This window comes from Mytilus trossulus, chromosome 9, assembly GCF_036588685.1.
Source record: "Mytilus trossulus isolate FHL-02 chromosome 9, PNRI_Mtr1.1.1.hap1, whole genome shotgun sequence".
Taxonomy (NCBI): Eukaryota; Metazoa; Mollusca; class Bivalvia; order Mytilida; family Mytilidae; genus Mytilus; species Mytilus trossulus.
Window position 1 is genome coordinate 43,378,513 of NC_086381.1, and position 15,875 is coordinate 43,394,387.

General features: G+C 31.6%; 2 protein-coding genes across 2 annotated transcripts; both read left to right on the top strand.

Moving 5' to 3' along the window:
* Positions 1–2,184: 2,184 nt before the first annotated feature.
* LOC134684644 (uncharacterized) lies at positions 2,185–4,454 on the top strand. Its single transcript, XM_063543948.1, has 2 exons — positions 2,185–2,468; positions 3,429–4,454. Exons 1-2 carry the CDS (start codon positions 2,283–2,285, stop codon positions 4,452–4,454), a joined length of 1,212 nt encoding a protein of 403 aa, XP_063400018.1. The 5' UTR covers positions 2,185–2,282.
* Positions 4,455–4,550: 96 nt separating this feature from the next.
* LOC134684645 (uncharacterized) lies at positions 4,551–15,072 on the top strand. Its single transcript, XM_063543949.1, has 11 exons — positions 4,551–4,652; positions 6,867–6,909; positions 7,362–7,405; positions 7,850–7,921; positions 9,075–9,153; positions 10,038–10,127; positions 11,531–11,638; positions 13,227–13,316; positions 14,061–14,137; positions 14,696–14,752; positions 15,067–15,072. Exons 2-11 carry the CDS (start codon positions 6,873–6,875, stop codon positions 15,070–15,072), a joined length of 660 nt encoding a protein of 219 aa, XP_063400019.1. The 5' UTR covers positions 4,551–4,652; positions 6,867–6,872.
* The last annotated feature ends 803 nt before the right edge of the window (positions 15,073–15,875 follow it).

Consider the following 15,875-nt stretch of genomic DNA (forward strand, 5'->3'; position numbering starts at 1 on the left):
AACTGACCAAGAACCTATTGCCATCCAAATCAAGAAAAGGAAATGTGTATGGATAGTCCACACACTGCGAAAACCAACAAGCAGCATTACATTTGTACAAGCAGGCACTTAAGTAAAACCCTCGGGGGGGGGGGGGGGGGGGGGGGGGGGGGGGGGGGGGGGGAGGGGGGGAAGAAACAAGAGTACGACCAAGAAACAGCTGGCACAGGGACACAAAATCTGGAAAGAAGCAGGGATATATCTGGGACACTTACGAAAACCTTGCGCTAAATCGAGTTAGATTGATGGATTTTGTAAATTGCCTATGCTCCCAAGAGTAGCCAAGTGCCTAAGAAAATTAGCCAACATTCTAGGTCCCAAATCAAAAACATAACAATTTTTGTTTCTTCACATAACGAATTTCTCAGTCTTACTCTTCATCATTGTCCTATACATGTTTATGCTGTCAAAATCAACACAATAATTACAACAATGTTCATGGAAACAAGCAAGATTCAGAAGGAAGATGAATAGTAACTTGATGTACAATCTGTTTAGACTATCTATAAACGGAAAGTAAATGAGAGGTGCAAGTTGAGAAGATTCTACCAATTGTGACAATCCTGTTCAGGACAGGGGTAGATAAACTTATCAAAGATACCAGGATTGAAATTTTGTTTTTAAAACGGGATGATGAAATGCTAGGATATACCAAAAACGAAGATGTAAAATTCACAGATCGGCTAACCAAGATCAATCTGATAAGGCCTTCTGGAAATTTAAAATCATGAATCAACGTGTATGGCTTATTGACGAGGTTGGTATGATCACTGACGAAGAACGAGCATCCAATTATCAATAGTTAAAATAAGATGACATACTTAAAACAGGTTTGCTCTGTGTGAGTTTGTAGATACACGAGCGAATTAAAGAAAATAAGATACATAAGGCACCAATGAGTAAAATATATTACTAAACCCAGCTTGAGAACGTATATCAATCAAAAGCACACTCACCTCGTCTCCGGGAGGATTCAACATTATAGATGCAAGTAGACATAGAACGAAATCTGGTGTTTTCAGGCATAGTTCAGACAAACTTGTGACCTGATGGACTGAGCAGAAGGCAAAATTACTGCAAGAGCTGATAGTGATAGAACCATTGAAAGAGAATTGTTAAAAAAAGAGGAACGAAAGATACCAAAGGGACAGTCAAACTCATTAATCGAAAATAAACTGCCAACGCCATGGCTAAAATGAAAAAGACAAACATACAAACAATAGTACAAATGACACAACATAGAAAACTAAAGAATAAACAACACGAACCCCACCAAAACTAAGGGTGATCTCAGGTTAAGGGCATACAGGAGGAAAAACTGAAAGCACTCATTACTTGTAGTTTATATAGTAAGATGCCATGAACGGAACTGGAATGTATACTTATTTCTTCCGGAGGGCTGCCTTAGATTGTGAGCATGGTTGAGCAAGCAGAAAAGTATCGAATTGACTTGGCACCGAAAAGAATGACACACAAAGTGAAAATCGAACAATGACACACAATGCCATGATCAGAACTTGAGACTTTCACTGTTCAAATTGTCGAAACATTCAGGGATGTTAAGTTACCAACTGAAGATATCTTAGTGGTTCAAAAGGGGCATATAAATAACCTTTAAACATGTTGATTGAGAGACGGAACAACTAATCAGACATAAGGGGGTTTATTTAGATATATATTTTGTACATGTCTGAAGTTTCCATTTTGTCTTCGAGCATTATTTTAGAGTTATAAACTGTCAAAATGCACATCTTGTAGAAATTAAAATGGTCACTAGTACGATTGACGTTTTTTCATATTATGTAAGTTAAGCGTTTTGTTGTTTTAATGTCTTAAGCTCGTCAACGCGTACGTTAATAGTTACAAAAAGTACACTAACAAATAGAATAAGAATAAGAATTTTATCAGTTAGAAAATAAAAATCTATAGAAGCAATTATGATTATTATTAATGAAAACACATTAAATCAAAACGACAGACAGACAGGGAACAATTGTATAGCATTGAAAAAAGTGAATATTTATAACAATACTATTTTTTGACAACATGCCTCCTCTAACTTTAAAGTTATCATTTCAAATATTTTGATTATATATATATATTATAATATTAGTTCTGAATCATAATACACAGTTATCATGCAAGGGTATGCTGTAATCTACATGGTTAGATAAAGATTTATTTGTAAATATTGTAGGGGTATATTGAGAGGTCACACCAGTAGTTTTTATAACTCATTTAAAATGAAACAGATCTGCTTATTCTATGTGTTAAGCATCTTACTAGGACAAATTAACGGCAATGGAAATAGTACGTGTAGTACTGAAATGTTTGGTGGGGATTTTAATGCCTACATGGCATGTAAAACACAATTTGCACTGCAATCTAATTGGTTTCCTTCACCAATAGCAGGATTATTCAGTTATTTGGTAAGTTTAAAAAATAAAATTGAGAAAGGAAATGGTGAATATGTCAAAGCGACAACCACCCGACCATATAGCAGACAACAGCCGAATTACATATATAAAATTTACTATTTGCTCTTTGTGGACAGTTTATCAATAATCTTATATCAGTATAAATGGTTTACTTATATAGAAAAATAAAGTAACGTGGGATGGTCTTCGATGGGACACATGAATTAATATAATTGCCATTGAACTTTAAGAAAGCAACAGTTAATCATTTGATACTAAGTCAGGAATATGACACTTTTTGTCCATTCGCTTTTAAAGTGTTTTGTTATTTGATTTTGCCATGTGATTATGGACTTTTCGATTAGATTTTCCTCAAGTTCAGTATTTTTGTGATTTTACTTTTTGATTTGATAAAATTTAAATATCACTTAAACAGTTTTTGCCATGTTTTATACTCAGCTTTCCCCTATGTAGCTAACAAAAAGTAAGTAAGTAAGTAAATTGTTTATTGAAGTGACATGTGCAAATGATTATAAATATATAAATTTGTACAAAATGTAATTACATATATAGTACACCCGGCCCAATGGACCAATACGTCACCTTTTACTTTAAATTGCAGTTCAAATGTTCTAATATCGCGTGTATCAAACATCTATATATTGGTGAAATATAGATCTAACTCAAGACAACCTGTCATGCAATTAAAACAACTGAGTTTTGTGTAAAAAAAAGTATAAATAACTTGAGGGATTGGGATGCATGTATTCCATTTGAAAATAACAGACAATCGAAAGAAACGACTAGACTAAAAAGCATTACTGAATATTTGCTCTCGGCTAAAGCATTTTTGTGCTAAGGATACTAAAGTCTAGTCACAAACATGTAAGTCGGGTACATATTTTCCAATGTACGTCCGGACGGGTTTGAGTTTTTTTTATCTTGTTAATCATGTAGGTTATGTTGTTTTAGATATGGAATGGTTATGATGGGTTTTGGGAGAATGGATGTGTTCTGGAACCTATGGTCAATTTCATAGAATATGCCAACAATACCAGATACATAAACGTTGTCAAGGCATCTCAACGTGAACTATACTCCTTGCTAGAGGCCTATGGACCTTATCCTTCATTTGACGATATGGGATGGTATGGTTTGAGCTATTCAAGAATTTACGAAGTTCTTGGGGAACAAGAGTTTTTACAAACAGCAATTGACATTTTTAACTGGGCTTGGAAAACAGGCTGGGATCATACGTACAGATGTGGTGGAGGTTTTTGGTTTGATAACAATTTTGAAAATAAAGAAACAATAACAAACACCGAATTTCTCCAGCTAGCTGCTAAACTTTATCGGTTGACAAAGAATAATGATTTTCTTGTGAAGATGGATCAGATATACTTTTATATTTTAAGAAATAAGCTTATAAATGAGACAACGTACTTAATAAATGACGGTGCCACAAGTAAGTGTAAGCCTAACCAGTCATATGGACCTACATATTTACCCGGCACCATGATTGGTAGTCTCGTAGAGATGTATAAAATCTCTGAAAATAAGTCACACATTGATTTAGCTATAAAACTTGCCAACGCTGCCATACTAAATAGTACAAACATAACTGGCATCTTCACAGAGTATTGCGACCCACATTGTAATAGAGATGAAATCTTATTCAAAGGAATATTTGTACGGAATTTACGATATCTAATGGACGAACTGGATGACGACGACCAACGAGATCACTATCAGAATTGGCTAGATTTTAATGTGAAGGCAATAATACAATTCAACATGTGCGATAAGGATCCAATTTCTAACTGCAACATAACATTTCAAGATGGACCGCCATATTTTAATGTGACAGGCCCGGTGTTTTCACCTGACTGGAATGGTCCGTTTACTTATGGTGCTCCGGAACCACAAACAGCTGCTTTCGACCTTTTTGTTGCAAGCATTAAGCCAGGAACCACGTGTGAAGGCGCCTTCTGTTCCTAGAGCTATAATAGCAGATCATATTCGTCTAGTAACCTTAAGGATCAGCCTCGGTAGGTCTCGTTTAAGTAAAACTACGCGAGATGTGCGGGAGCATTTATTTAATGTTATCTTATTCCTTTAGACGCTTAGCCACTACATTTTAACCTCAACACAAAAGAGTAACGGAAAATACACATGGTATAAAATTTGTAAACAAAGGTAAATGAAGTTGACGAAACTAAACTTGATATATACATTGAAACTAAAGACGATAAGCAAAGAAATTGACATTTTGGGCAGAAAGTTCTCGAAAAGACTATCTATTTAGCACAATTACGTAAAATGAACAATTTACAATTAAGTTTTAATAATCAGTGCCTTAATTTTGTATGTTTTGTTTAATATTATATTAAGATAAATTAGTAAATCCTGCCAATAATTACAGAGGAAAAAATTGCAACAGAAAGCCTGATAATAAATTTATTACACAATACAACATTACACAGGGTTTTGTTTCTGGTAATGCAGAATGTGGGGTTTACTACATGGAATCCATGATATATCCGCCGGAAACAAACTTACTGGCTGGGCGGATACAAACTTACTGGCTGGCTTTGTTTTCCCTTTGTCTACCCAAGTTCTGGGATATTGGACAAACTACGTAAAACACCCAATATAAATAAGATTTTTATTTAGAAACCTAACGATTTGGTTGAATATACGTTACACACAAGAATAATACAATACATATGATGAGGCAGAGTGTACTTGGCATTGTTAAGTTCCCCATTCCCTATTCCCAAGCCAAACGGTATGAGGCCCGGGAAAATGTGCCTGGCCGGGCTAGATGTTGGGCAAGTGCAAGAACAGGAAGTCAAGCAAGAATAATAACATTGCTGGACTCGGAAGAAAGATTTTTTTATATAACGTTTTCTTTTTAAAATTAGAAAATTGGTAGTCCGAGTTTGTTTTAAATATATATTTGCATACAAATGAGAAGACTGTCTGTCTGTCTGTTCTGTCTGTCTGTCTGTCTGTCTGTCTGTCTGTCTGTCTGTCTGTCTGTCTGTCTGTCTGTCTGTCTGTCTGTCTGTCTGTCTGTCTGTCTGTCTGTCTGTCTGTCTGTCTGTCTGTCTGTCTGTCTGTCTGTCTGTCTGTCTGTCTGTCTGTCTGTCTGTCTGTCTGTCTGTCTGTCTGTCTGTCTGTCTGTCTGTCTGTCTGTCTGTCTGTCTGTCTGTCTGTCTGTCTGTCTGTCTGTCTGTCTGTCTGTCTGTCTGTCGGTCTGTCGGTCGGTCGGTCGGTCGGTCGGTCGGTCGGTCGGTCGGTCCGTCGGTCCGTCTTGTCCGTCCGTCCGTCCGTCCGAGTGGTCAACGCAACTCAAAAGTGGCATTTAATTACCCAAAATTCATCAACCCTGAAAATCTAATTAGGGTAGATCATAAGTAAATCTTTTTGGAGACAGAATTTTCTTATAATTTTCCAAAATGAAGATTTTACTATGCTTTTTTCAAAAATATAATAAAAAGTATGGGTCACCAGCTATTTTTCAAGCTATGAGTGGGTAAAAATTGCCTAAATTTGGTTAGTTTGTTCATAGAAAGTCACATAAGAGTGCATAAAAAAAGTTCTATGAGATAGAATTTTGAAATAAATTGTGAGAAGTTAGGTTTCTTAATATGCTTTAAGAAAATAAAAAGAAAACATGGTGTCAACGAACTTGTTTTCTTGCCACAAGTAAAAATAAAAAATTTCCCTATTAGCCTAGTATAAATTTTGTACTAAAAGAGTTATCTCCCCTTAGATGGACCAATTTTGTACTGTGATTGTACAGGCCCGAGACCACAATTAATTCTTCTATCATTTCTTTATAACGTTTTGTCGCATTAAAAAAAATTTAACTGTTCTTTTTGTCTAATTTTTTGTGTGAGTAATGTACAGTTCAAGTCCCAAAACATATGCAATTTTCTGAAAAATTGCATGTTTACATCATACAAATTTGGCCAATACACATCCATACCCCTATAGGCAAGTCAAGAGATGTTCCAAAAAGTGTAAATATAACCTTTTTGCACCTGGCCTAATCACTCTTTCCTTATTAAAATCAGTGAAAATAAAACATCCAAAAGTTTATTTCAGCTCTCTTCTTTCATTCCCACCCCAGAAAAGGTAAGAAATGAATGAGAAAGGGAAAGAAAAAAAATAAAGAAAAAATACACTATAATTAAAGGGAACTTTATTCGTGAACAACGAAAAGGGGGGTCATTAATTGTGGTCTTGGGCCTACAATCAAAGATGGCGGTATACCATCAATCTACCTTAAATTATTATGTCTGCAGATATATATTCCATGTCAAAATGTCAAAGCATTATGTCCATGCATCTTATTGTTTTATAAAATAACTTTTTGGATCAAACTATTTTTTTTATTTTCAGGAAATAATGGAAGAAAGCTCTGAAAATGTGCCAGAGAAACAAAGTATGTTGTTATATGTACCTCATACATGTACATGTACAAAAATGTATTTGAATTAATTTGCAAATGTTTGGGTTTCTTAAAACGAATTAAATGAATTGATTTGTCACTTGAAACAGTCAAACATAATTACCCGATGGTTTGAGATCACAGTTATTTCATAGTGCATTTCTTATAGTCAATTAATGAAAAATTTAAACCATCAGCGCTTTCTCAATAATATTTTTATACGACTATAATCCAATTGTGTGCTCCCAGATGTTCTTATAATATAAAGTTAAGATCTAAGACTACATTTTCTCAAAAGTGACGAAACAATTACATAGACAATGATAGAAGCGGTATAAATAATATTTGATTATTAGAGGTAAAAAATGTACAACTGAAGTAGAGTTTTTAGTTTAATAGTGAGATGAATGTAGGATAAATTTACTTATATTATACATTTGTTTCAGAACAAAAGAAAAAATCAAGAAATGTCATTGATGGCAAAACCAGGGTAATTATGAAATTATTTTATTGTATTTTTTTATATAATTTTTTTTTTAACCAAAATATAAATACAACAACATTATTTTGTGTAAAACATACATAAGAAAACACATTAAAAACAGAACAAAAATGTTTCAAATTGTAAGTCAAATTTTAAAATCACAACTAAAAACATCTGTATGATAACATGAAATAATTCCATTCCTTATTTTTATAGTTTTCACTTAAAAATGATAATACAGACATGAACATATTATTAATAAGTTTGGTATAAAAAGAGACATTTCTTTCAGTTGTTTTTTTGGAAAAATCCTTAGTATACAATAAATCTATGCAGAACTTAATCTATATCTAATGATATATAAAACTTTAATTGCTTCAATATTTAAACAATTCCATTGATTTATTTGTTAGAAAAATGTAACCTAATCAATAAAGATTTTCTCTGCAGGTGTTGCCAGTACCTGAGTGGAAAGCTCAAGAGCAAAATGCTCTGAAAAGAGTGAAGCGTTTGGCCAATAAGGTTTGAATAAGTGTTAGCCAAACTATATTTAATAAGTATAAAAAGCAATAAAAAAGTCATGATTATGATTTTAATTACATTCAATTATCATAAAGTATTATGTACCAATTCAAAATCGAAACAATCGCTCAATAGATTTAGTGCATGTCAAGTAGAATTAACTTTTTTTTGTAAATTAACCTAAACAGCAGTATTTCAGAAAAATACTCTTTGAGAAAAACACACAACCTTTTTCATCAGGCTCAAACAAATATTTTAAGAAAGAGAAAAACATTTTATTATAAACCATGAGAACAGATATATAAGAAAGATGTGTTAGGAGTGCCAATGGTGCCAATCAGACAACTCTCCTTCCTAGTCACATTTTGTAAAAGTTGACCATTATATGTCACAGTAGGGCTTTCAGCACTGAGCCTTGGCTCATGGAACAGAAGCTAAAGGGTCCCAAGAATGACTCGTTTAAGACCATTCACACAGGAAAATTGTATTAGAGCATGAACTGAACTGTTCCATTATTTTATTGTTTCCACCATTTCTGAGCGGACATTAATTTTAGCATTGTCTGTATGTCTATACATCCCTAAATTTGCTTGTGTTCTCTAATTTCAGTTTGCTGAAACAAAATTTTATAAAACTAATTCCTTATGCTTATAACAACGAAAACAAGTCAAGTTGAAATTTTGATGGTATCACTGTTACCATTCTAGAGTTATGCCCCTTTACAAATGGATAAATTTCTGATTTTTTTCTTTACTTGTCTCTAAAGTCCAGTTTGCATCAACCAAACTTTATGACACTCATATACAGTAATGTCAGTGCATCTTTCTACAAAATTTAACATAGGCGTTAATGGTATTGTTTTCTTCTGTTGCTCAGCCCATATCGTAAACTTGTATATGTTTACACGTGACTTTTGAGTTCCTCATTTCAAGGCGCATTATGGGTATTGTCCTGGATGAAGTTTAAATTTCAGTTGTCTCACTGTTATTGTTGTTAATTTATTCTTATTGTCATTTAGATTTAAATAATTCTTAAAGTTCTTACAATGAGTTACCTTGGGATTAGGGTTGTGCTGTCTTCTACAGTATTTAATTAATTTAAATCTTATTTAATGGATTATTTTTTATAAAAATAAAAGTCAAATATTTTTTAGGTGAAAAGATTTTCATCAGAAACAGCATTTCCACCTATGGGTTTTTTTTATATTCATGCTGGTGCTGTTCATGCATTTGGTAAGTAGAATGACTTGTCTTTGCATTATTTTTTCAACTCAATGTTTAGTCAGAGGCTTTACTTAAACATGTACCTTTTATTTCAAACCATCCAAAGAATTGGTTAAAAGGATGCATTTACCATTGTGTATACAATTCCGGAAAAAAATCTGTTTTTCGTCATTACAATTTACTGTGAAATTACTTTAATTCGTGGGGTACCAATTTTCATGGTTTTTGTGGATTACTATATCCATGAATTTAAGTGTAAGTGTCCCATGAAATAAAACAACCATTATCCAAATCACAACATAGAAAAATCCCCATTGGTAGGTTTGACTACTGATATGATCAAGAGCATATATTGAATAACACCAAATCTGAGAATACTGTAATAGCAGTCATAGAACTACAACCGCATGCAGGATTAAACCCATTTAATTTTTAACAATGTAAACTGTATGTACTTTAGGATATTTTAATTTTCAAAAATTAATTTTAATCTATGAAAGTCAGATTTCTGGTTTTGATATATTTATTTGACAATTCAAGATACGTTTACAGCATTTGTTTATGTTATCGTTTTCTTTAGGTGACATGTTTCTGGCCTAATTAACACCTTGGAAGGTCTTTAATCTGTTGATCACTTAATCACATGATACATGGCTTAATTAGTGTTATCACTATAATTTACACAGGTCAATGTTTAGTTTGCAATTTTCTTCAATCCATACTATTTGTAACCTTCATTTCTAAAGGCTTTAATTTTTAATTTTTTATTTTTTTGAAAACTAAAATCCATGAATTTAAAAACCCATAAACATGTACATATTACTCAAACAACGAACATTGATACCCATAAAATAAAGCACATTCATAGTATGTGTTTTCTGGTTTTTTTTAAGGTCATGAACAAAGTTGCAAGATATTTTTTTCGAAGGAGAATATCCAAAAATTAGATGTTACAGTAATGGACACAGAAGTAACACAAAAAGGTAATTTAATTCAATTCATTTATAAATCCGTCATGTTTCTCAAATTCCCCGCGTTTTATGAACAGAAGTTCAACTGTCCAAGATAGAGCGGTTATCTTAATCAAATTTAATTTCATCTGTCCTCTGCAAAAAATTACTAATTCTGTATTAAAAGGGAATCTCATTAATAGAAGTCCTTTCCTTAAGTTGTTACCTTTTTGTTATAATCTTACTCCCTTGAATTTTTTATGTCGTCCTGAATATATTACCAGTATGCATCTGATATTTTTATTTTATGGTTGAATTCTCATGAAAAACAAGTCATTTACTAGTTGCTAATTAACATTTTCCTGATGTAATTATTCCCTGACTATCTATCTTTCTACCTGATAATTGACTATTTTTATTTTTTTACTTGCATGTTAGAAGTTTGGTTCAATTCAAACAGGAGACAACCCATGTACATTTTTCTAATAAACATTTTCTTTCTGTTTTTTAGTACTCTTTTGATGGAAATATGACTTTTAACTAACCACTAACAGGTACATAAAAAGTCTTCATCTGAAGGAGAATACATTTATTGTAGGTTAGTTCAATTCCAATGGGAGACAACTCTTGTACTATTTTACTTATTAACATTTTCCTTTATCTTATGTAATCCTATGGTGATGGAAATACGACTTTTAACTAACCGCTAACAGGTACATAAAAAGTCTTCATCTGAAGGAGAATACATTTATTGTAGGTTGGTTCAATTACAATGGGAGACAACTCTTGTACTATTTTACTTATTAACATTTTCCTTTATCTTATTTAATCCTGTGGTGATGGAAATATGACTTTTAACTAACCACTAACAGGTACATAAAAAGTCTTTATCTGAAGGAGAATACATTTATTGTAGGTTGGTTCAATTCCAATGGGAGACAACTCTTTTACTATTTTACTTATTAACATTTTCCTTTATCTTATTTAATCCTATGGTGATGGAAATATGACTTTTAACTAACCACTAACAGGTACATAAAAAGTCTTCATCTGAAGGAGAATACATTTATTGTAGGTTGGTTTTAATTCCAATGGGAGACAACTCTTGTACTATTTTACTTATTAACATTTTCCTTTATCTTAGTTAATCCTTTGGTGATGGAAATATGACTTTTAACTAACCACTTACAGGTACATAAACAGTCTTCATCTGAAGGAGAATACATTTATTGTAGGTTGGTTCAATTCTAGTTGGACACAACTATTATAATGTTTTACAGTCTCATATTTTCTGCTTTTGTGTAATAAATATTTTAATTGCTAAGAAGTTAATTACTTTTCTAGTGTAGTAGTTTACATTAATCATTTCTTGATGAATATTTGTTTTTTTATATGAAGCCTAATTTTAATTTATTTGTTTATTTGCTATTTTTCAGATGACAAGCCCACTATAGACATTAGAAATATTGATCTTGACATTGATTTTAATAATGTCAAGATCAATACTCTTAGACAGAGCTACTCCCAACTAAGTTTTAATAAAGGTAATAGATACAATTCATAATTATCAAATTAAACCTTATACTCAATGCATATTAAAAATCCTGAAATACCGGTATATTAAAACATTTACAAATGAATTAGTTCAAAAGATAAGTATTTACATTTATACTGCACTCGTTCTATTTGAACAGTCAATGTTGTGTTGACTGTATATTTCTTTGTTATATACAGTCGCTGACCCAATATCACTTTTCTCATCAATATTTAAATTGTATATCCAGAATTATATTTAATATTCAGGACAATCCCCTTCAGCTTGTGTCGTGGAACAACACAAACTTATTTATTTTATAATTAAATGACTTTACAGACAACAAGACCCATGAATTACCGCATGGTGATTAATTTATGTTTCGCCAACAAACGTGGCGTCTTCAGGACAATATTAAACATGAAATCAAACAGTGAAGTACAAATTTCGCGGTTGTGCGGTTAGCCGAACAATAGAGGTTGTTAGATCGACATTGTAGATATAAATAGAAAGTGAAAGTGAAAGTAAAATAAGAATCTAGTACAGTTAAAAGTTAAAGTTAGGAAATGTGAGGCTGTGCCCAATCCTTACATTGTTGATATGTCAAGTCAATGCACTATTATTGTCTATATCTAATAATTTTCAAAAAACAATTATGACATAACATCTGTAAATACTTAAATATTATTTAAAAGCATGTTTGATTTTTATAAGCCTGATTCTGTTATACTGTTGTCTGTCTCTCAGTTTGTCTGTTGTTTCATCTATTTTTCTGTTGTCAAAATGTGGGACATTAACTCAAAACTGAATTATCCAATTTGCATAAAAATTTGGTGAATTATTTGTATATATTGACATGGGCTCCCTTTCCTTTTTTTTTTTTATTAATTTAAGATTATAGTTTCAGAGTTATGGGGTTTTATACATTAATAAAAGGAAGATTGGCGATTTATCCAGATTTCAGACAACAAATAAAGAATGCTTTCAAAAACTTGCAAGAAATTTTGGATAATGTTTATATCTATTGACATCAGCTCCCCTTTGATTTTTATAAATTTGATTTTGATATATTATCTACGCAATTCTAAATTTCGATAGTTTAGTCCATCTTTTAATGCTTCATTTTGTTATGTTATGGGTGTGCTAAAATATTGAGCAAGACACATTCTGTATTAAGCATGAAATGTCTTCTTCTAAAAATAGACACATTTTCTAATGCTTTCAATTCCATTTAATATTACTACAAGCTTAATTGAATTAGTATAATTCTTTTTATGAATTTTAATAAAAATAGAATGGGAGTACTCTTAACGTTAATTGAACAAGAGGAGGAAGTTATTAATACTTTATGATTCATTTCTACACATTATTTAAAAATTGTATTAAACCTTCCCTACAGTATAGCTCATATATTATAGTAATCGCTCGTGTATTTGTAATGAAAAACCTGATTCCATTTTATTGACCTTTCATTTTGCTAGATAGGAAAACATATGGTATGAGTGCCAATGAGACACCTTTCCATCTGAGTCACAATTAGTAAAAGTGAATTTACATTTAGCCGTTTTATTAAAAGAAAACAATTTTTAATTTGATAGGAGCAGGTGAGAGATCAACATACAAGGTGGAAAACAGACCACCATACTGGCCAGAGGATATACCATTTGTGTCCCACTCTAAGAGAAAAGGTTTGAAAATGTGAAATTACTATAAAGTATAAACTATATTTCTTATATTTACATGATATAAGGTGTATAATTTTGTAAGAACTATTACAACAGTTTTGCTATTACATGTTTTATAAATTTGTGCCATCTCATTGTTTTTGAAACATAGTTAAATTACTTTTTTCCTGACTTGACGTCAGTCATCATTGTGGTGTGTTGTGATTAATTTTTACAAAAATCTTATTTTCTTAAACAACACTTAGCCACAATCATCATTGAAGTATCTACTTTAACAAATGTGTCTAATAATCCCCTGGTGGACATGGCTAAACATAGAACGTAGCGACAAATGCAGTTTTCAGCTTATATCTCTGAAACTGAAGTATTTAGAGCAATCTGACAATTGTTGCATAAGTTCTAAGGTTTGAGATTTATCTGCCCTGACCTTTCCAGACAACTTCTGCTGATTTTGAATATTATTATAGTAACTTATAATCTATAGTAATAAAATTGAGAATGTAAAGGGGGAATGTGTCAAATAAAAAAAAAAAGGAGAAAACTATTAAACTGTTAATTTTGATTTTAATCTTATTTCACATTGAGAGCCTCAAATTGAAAATAAAGCACAAATTTGTTCCAATTTGCAAATTTGTAATTTCTACAATTTTCCTCTGTTGAAAATATTTATTATAGTTTCTGAAATAATGTTGAATGAAGGAATGCCTAACACTACCAATATTAACTTTTGTTACTGATTGACTAAAGGTGATGGATCTGGAAGAATCATAACAAGTGACATGATGGTGAAGTGTCTGGATTCCTTCAAAGAATACTGCATTGAGGTAAATATGAGAATTACATTCATGTTGAGTAATAAATAAAGGTAAAGGGTGTTTTTGGTGCAACATGTTTTGCCATTTTAATATCATGTATATCTGTAAAAGTTCCTTACTCACAGTGTTTTCTGAAATTGTTAAAACAGCAATGCGCAGGGACATTTTTTTCACTCATTGTGAAATGGCACTTCAATTTAGGGTTCATCCCTGCACATAACAAATAAACAACTGTAATGATTATATTGCAAATGTTGAATCAAAGTTTGAAAATTAACCATAGAAATTGTGTGCAAGAAGCTAATACATAGAGTAGAGAATGGAAATGTGAAATTTGTTAAAAAAAATTTGACTAAAGACAAAACAAGTTCTAATTTTATAGATATAAGTCCTTGATCTTATGGATGTAATTTTTATTCACCTTTCAAAGTTAATTGGGATTAGAACATGTTGTGAAAGCAACCATATTCCATATGTAATTTCATGGTAGGAATATTTAATAAATTTCATATAAAATTGCTCAACTATAACAAAACACCATTACACCTTTAATCCTATTTCTTCCAGGGAGTACAAGCAGGATTCATCCCAATAAATGTACCAGAGACATATGACATTTTAAAGGTATTTGATATTTTGATAGTGTAAGGTAAAGAGCAATTTTAATTGGTTTATAATAGTCTGATTTTCAGATGCACCAACAGACTCCATAACATAATCTTTATAGCTGTGACAGAGTAAAGGTTGATGAATAGTTTTAGGATACATTACCATTTGTCATATGAAACTGTACTATTGTACATGTATATATATCGAAAACTTCTTCCCTCTAGAATGTAAAAAAAAATTCAGCAAGATAGCATCAACAAACCAGTGTAAAGTATGGCTCTATGATACTTTTAACAGTCTTTTTGAGTTTTTCTTATTGTTATTTACAGAAATGAATAGGTAAGAAGACATTCGTAGTACAATGTATATGCTTTCCTCTCTTCTTGCATGACAAAATATAAACATCTGCTTAGAACTTTAAATTGATACATGTATCTTCTCTTTGTATATTAGACGTGCATACATAATTGTAGAATAGTTTTAATCTCTCATCACTACTAGTCTAGGCTATGATTCCAGAACCTTAGTCACTTAATTTTTTTTTTTATGACCATTTTATATGAGGAGATTCAAGGGTCATTTTATTCTTTATATTGAAATTGCATACATTATTACTTTATTTACTTCCTGAAAATTTAAAACCTAGATTTCTCTATATTTTTCTATAAATGAACTTTATCTTATACTTAATAGCAAAATGAAATAAAAAAAATGGCAAATGGGGCCACCATTCATTTTCACTCACAATTTGCCTTCAAAAGAAGCATGCATTTTTTGTTAAGGTCCTTTTTTCTGGTGAAATAATAGCAGAAATAGCAAAATAAAAAAAGAACTAAATTACAGAAATCGCTTTGATTTTACAATTATTTACTGTATGTACAGCTTATTTGAAAACAACAACAACAAAAAATAGGTCACCGATGAGTTGAAAAAGATATTTCAATTTTAATGCCAAAAATTGCAATTTTGCACCAAAGGGAGATAATTTTGGGCTTTTTCAATGATATCTACATTTTAAAAGTCGCCTGGGGCCAACATGAATTGATGTTTTGGAATGATTTTTGTACCATATGATAAAGTAACAACTACTTAAGGTAATGAATAAAATTTGTAATAATGAAATTGTGATTAATTTTTA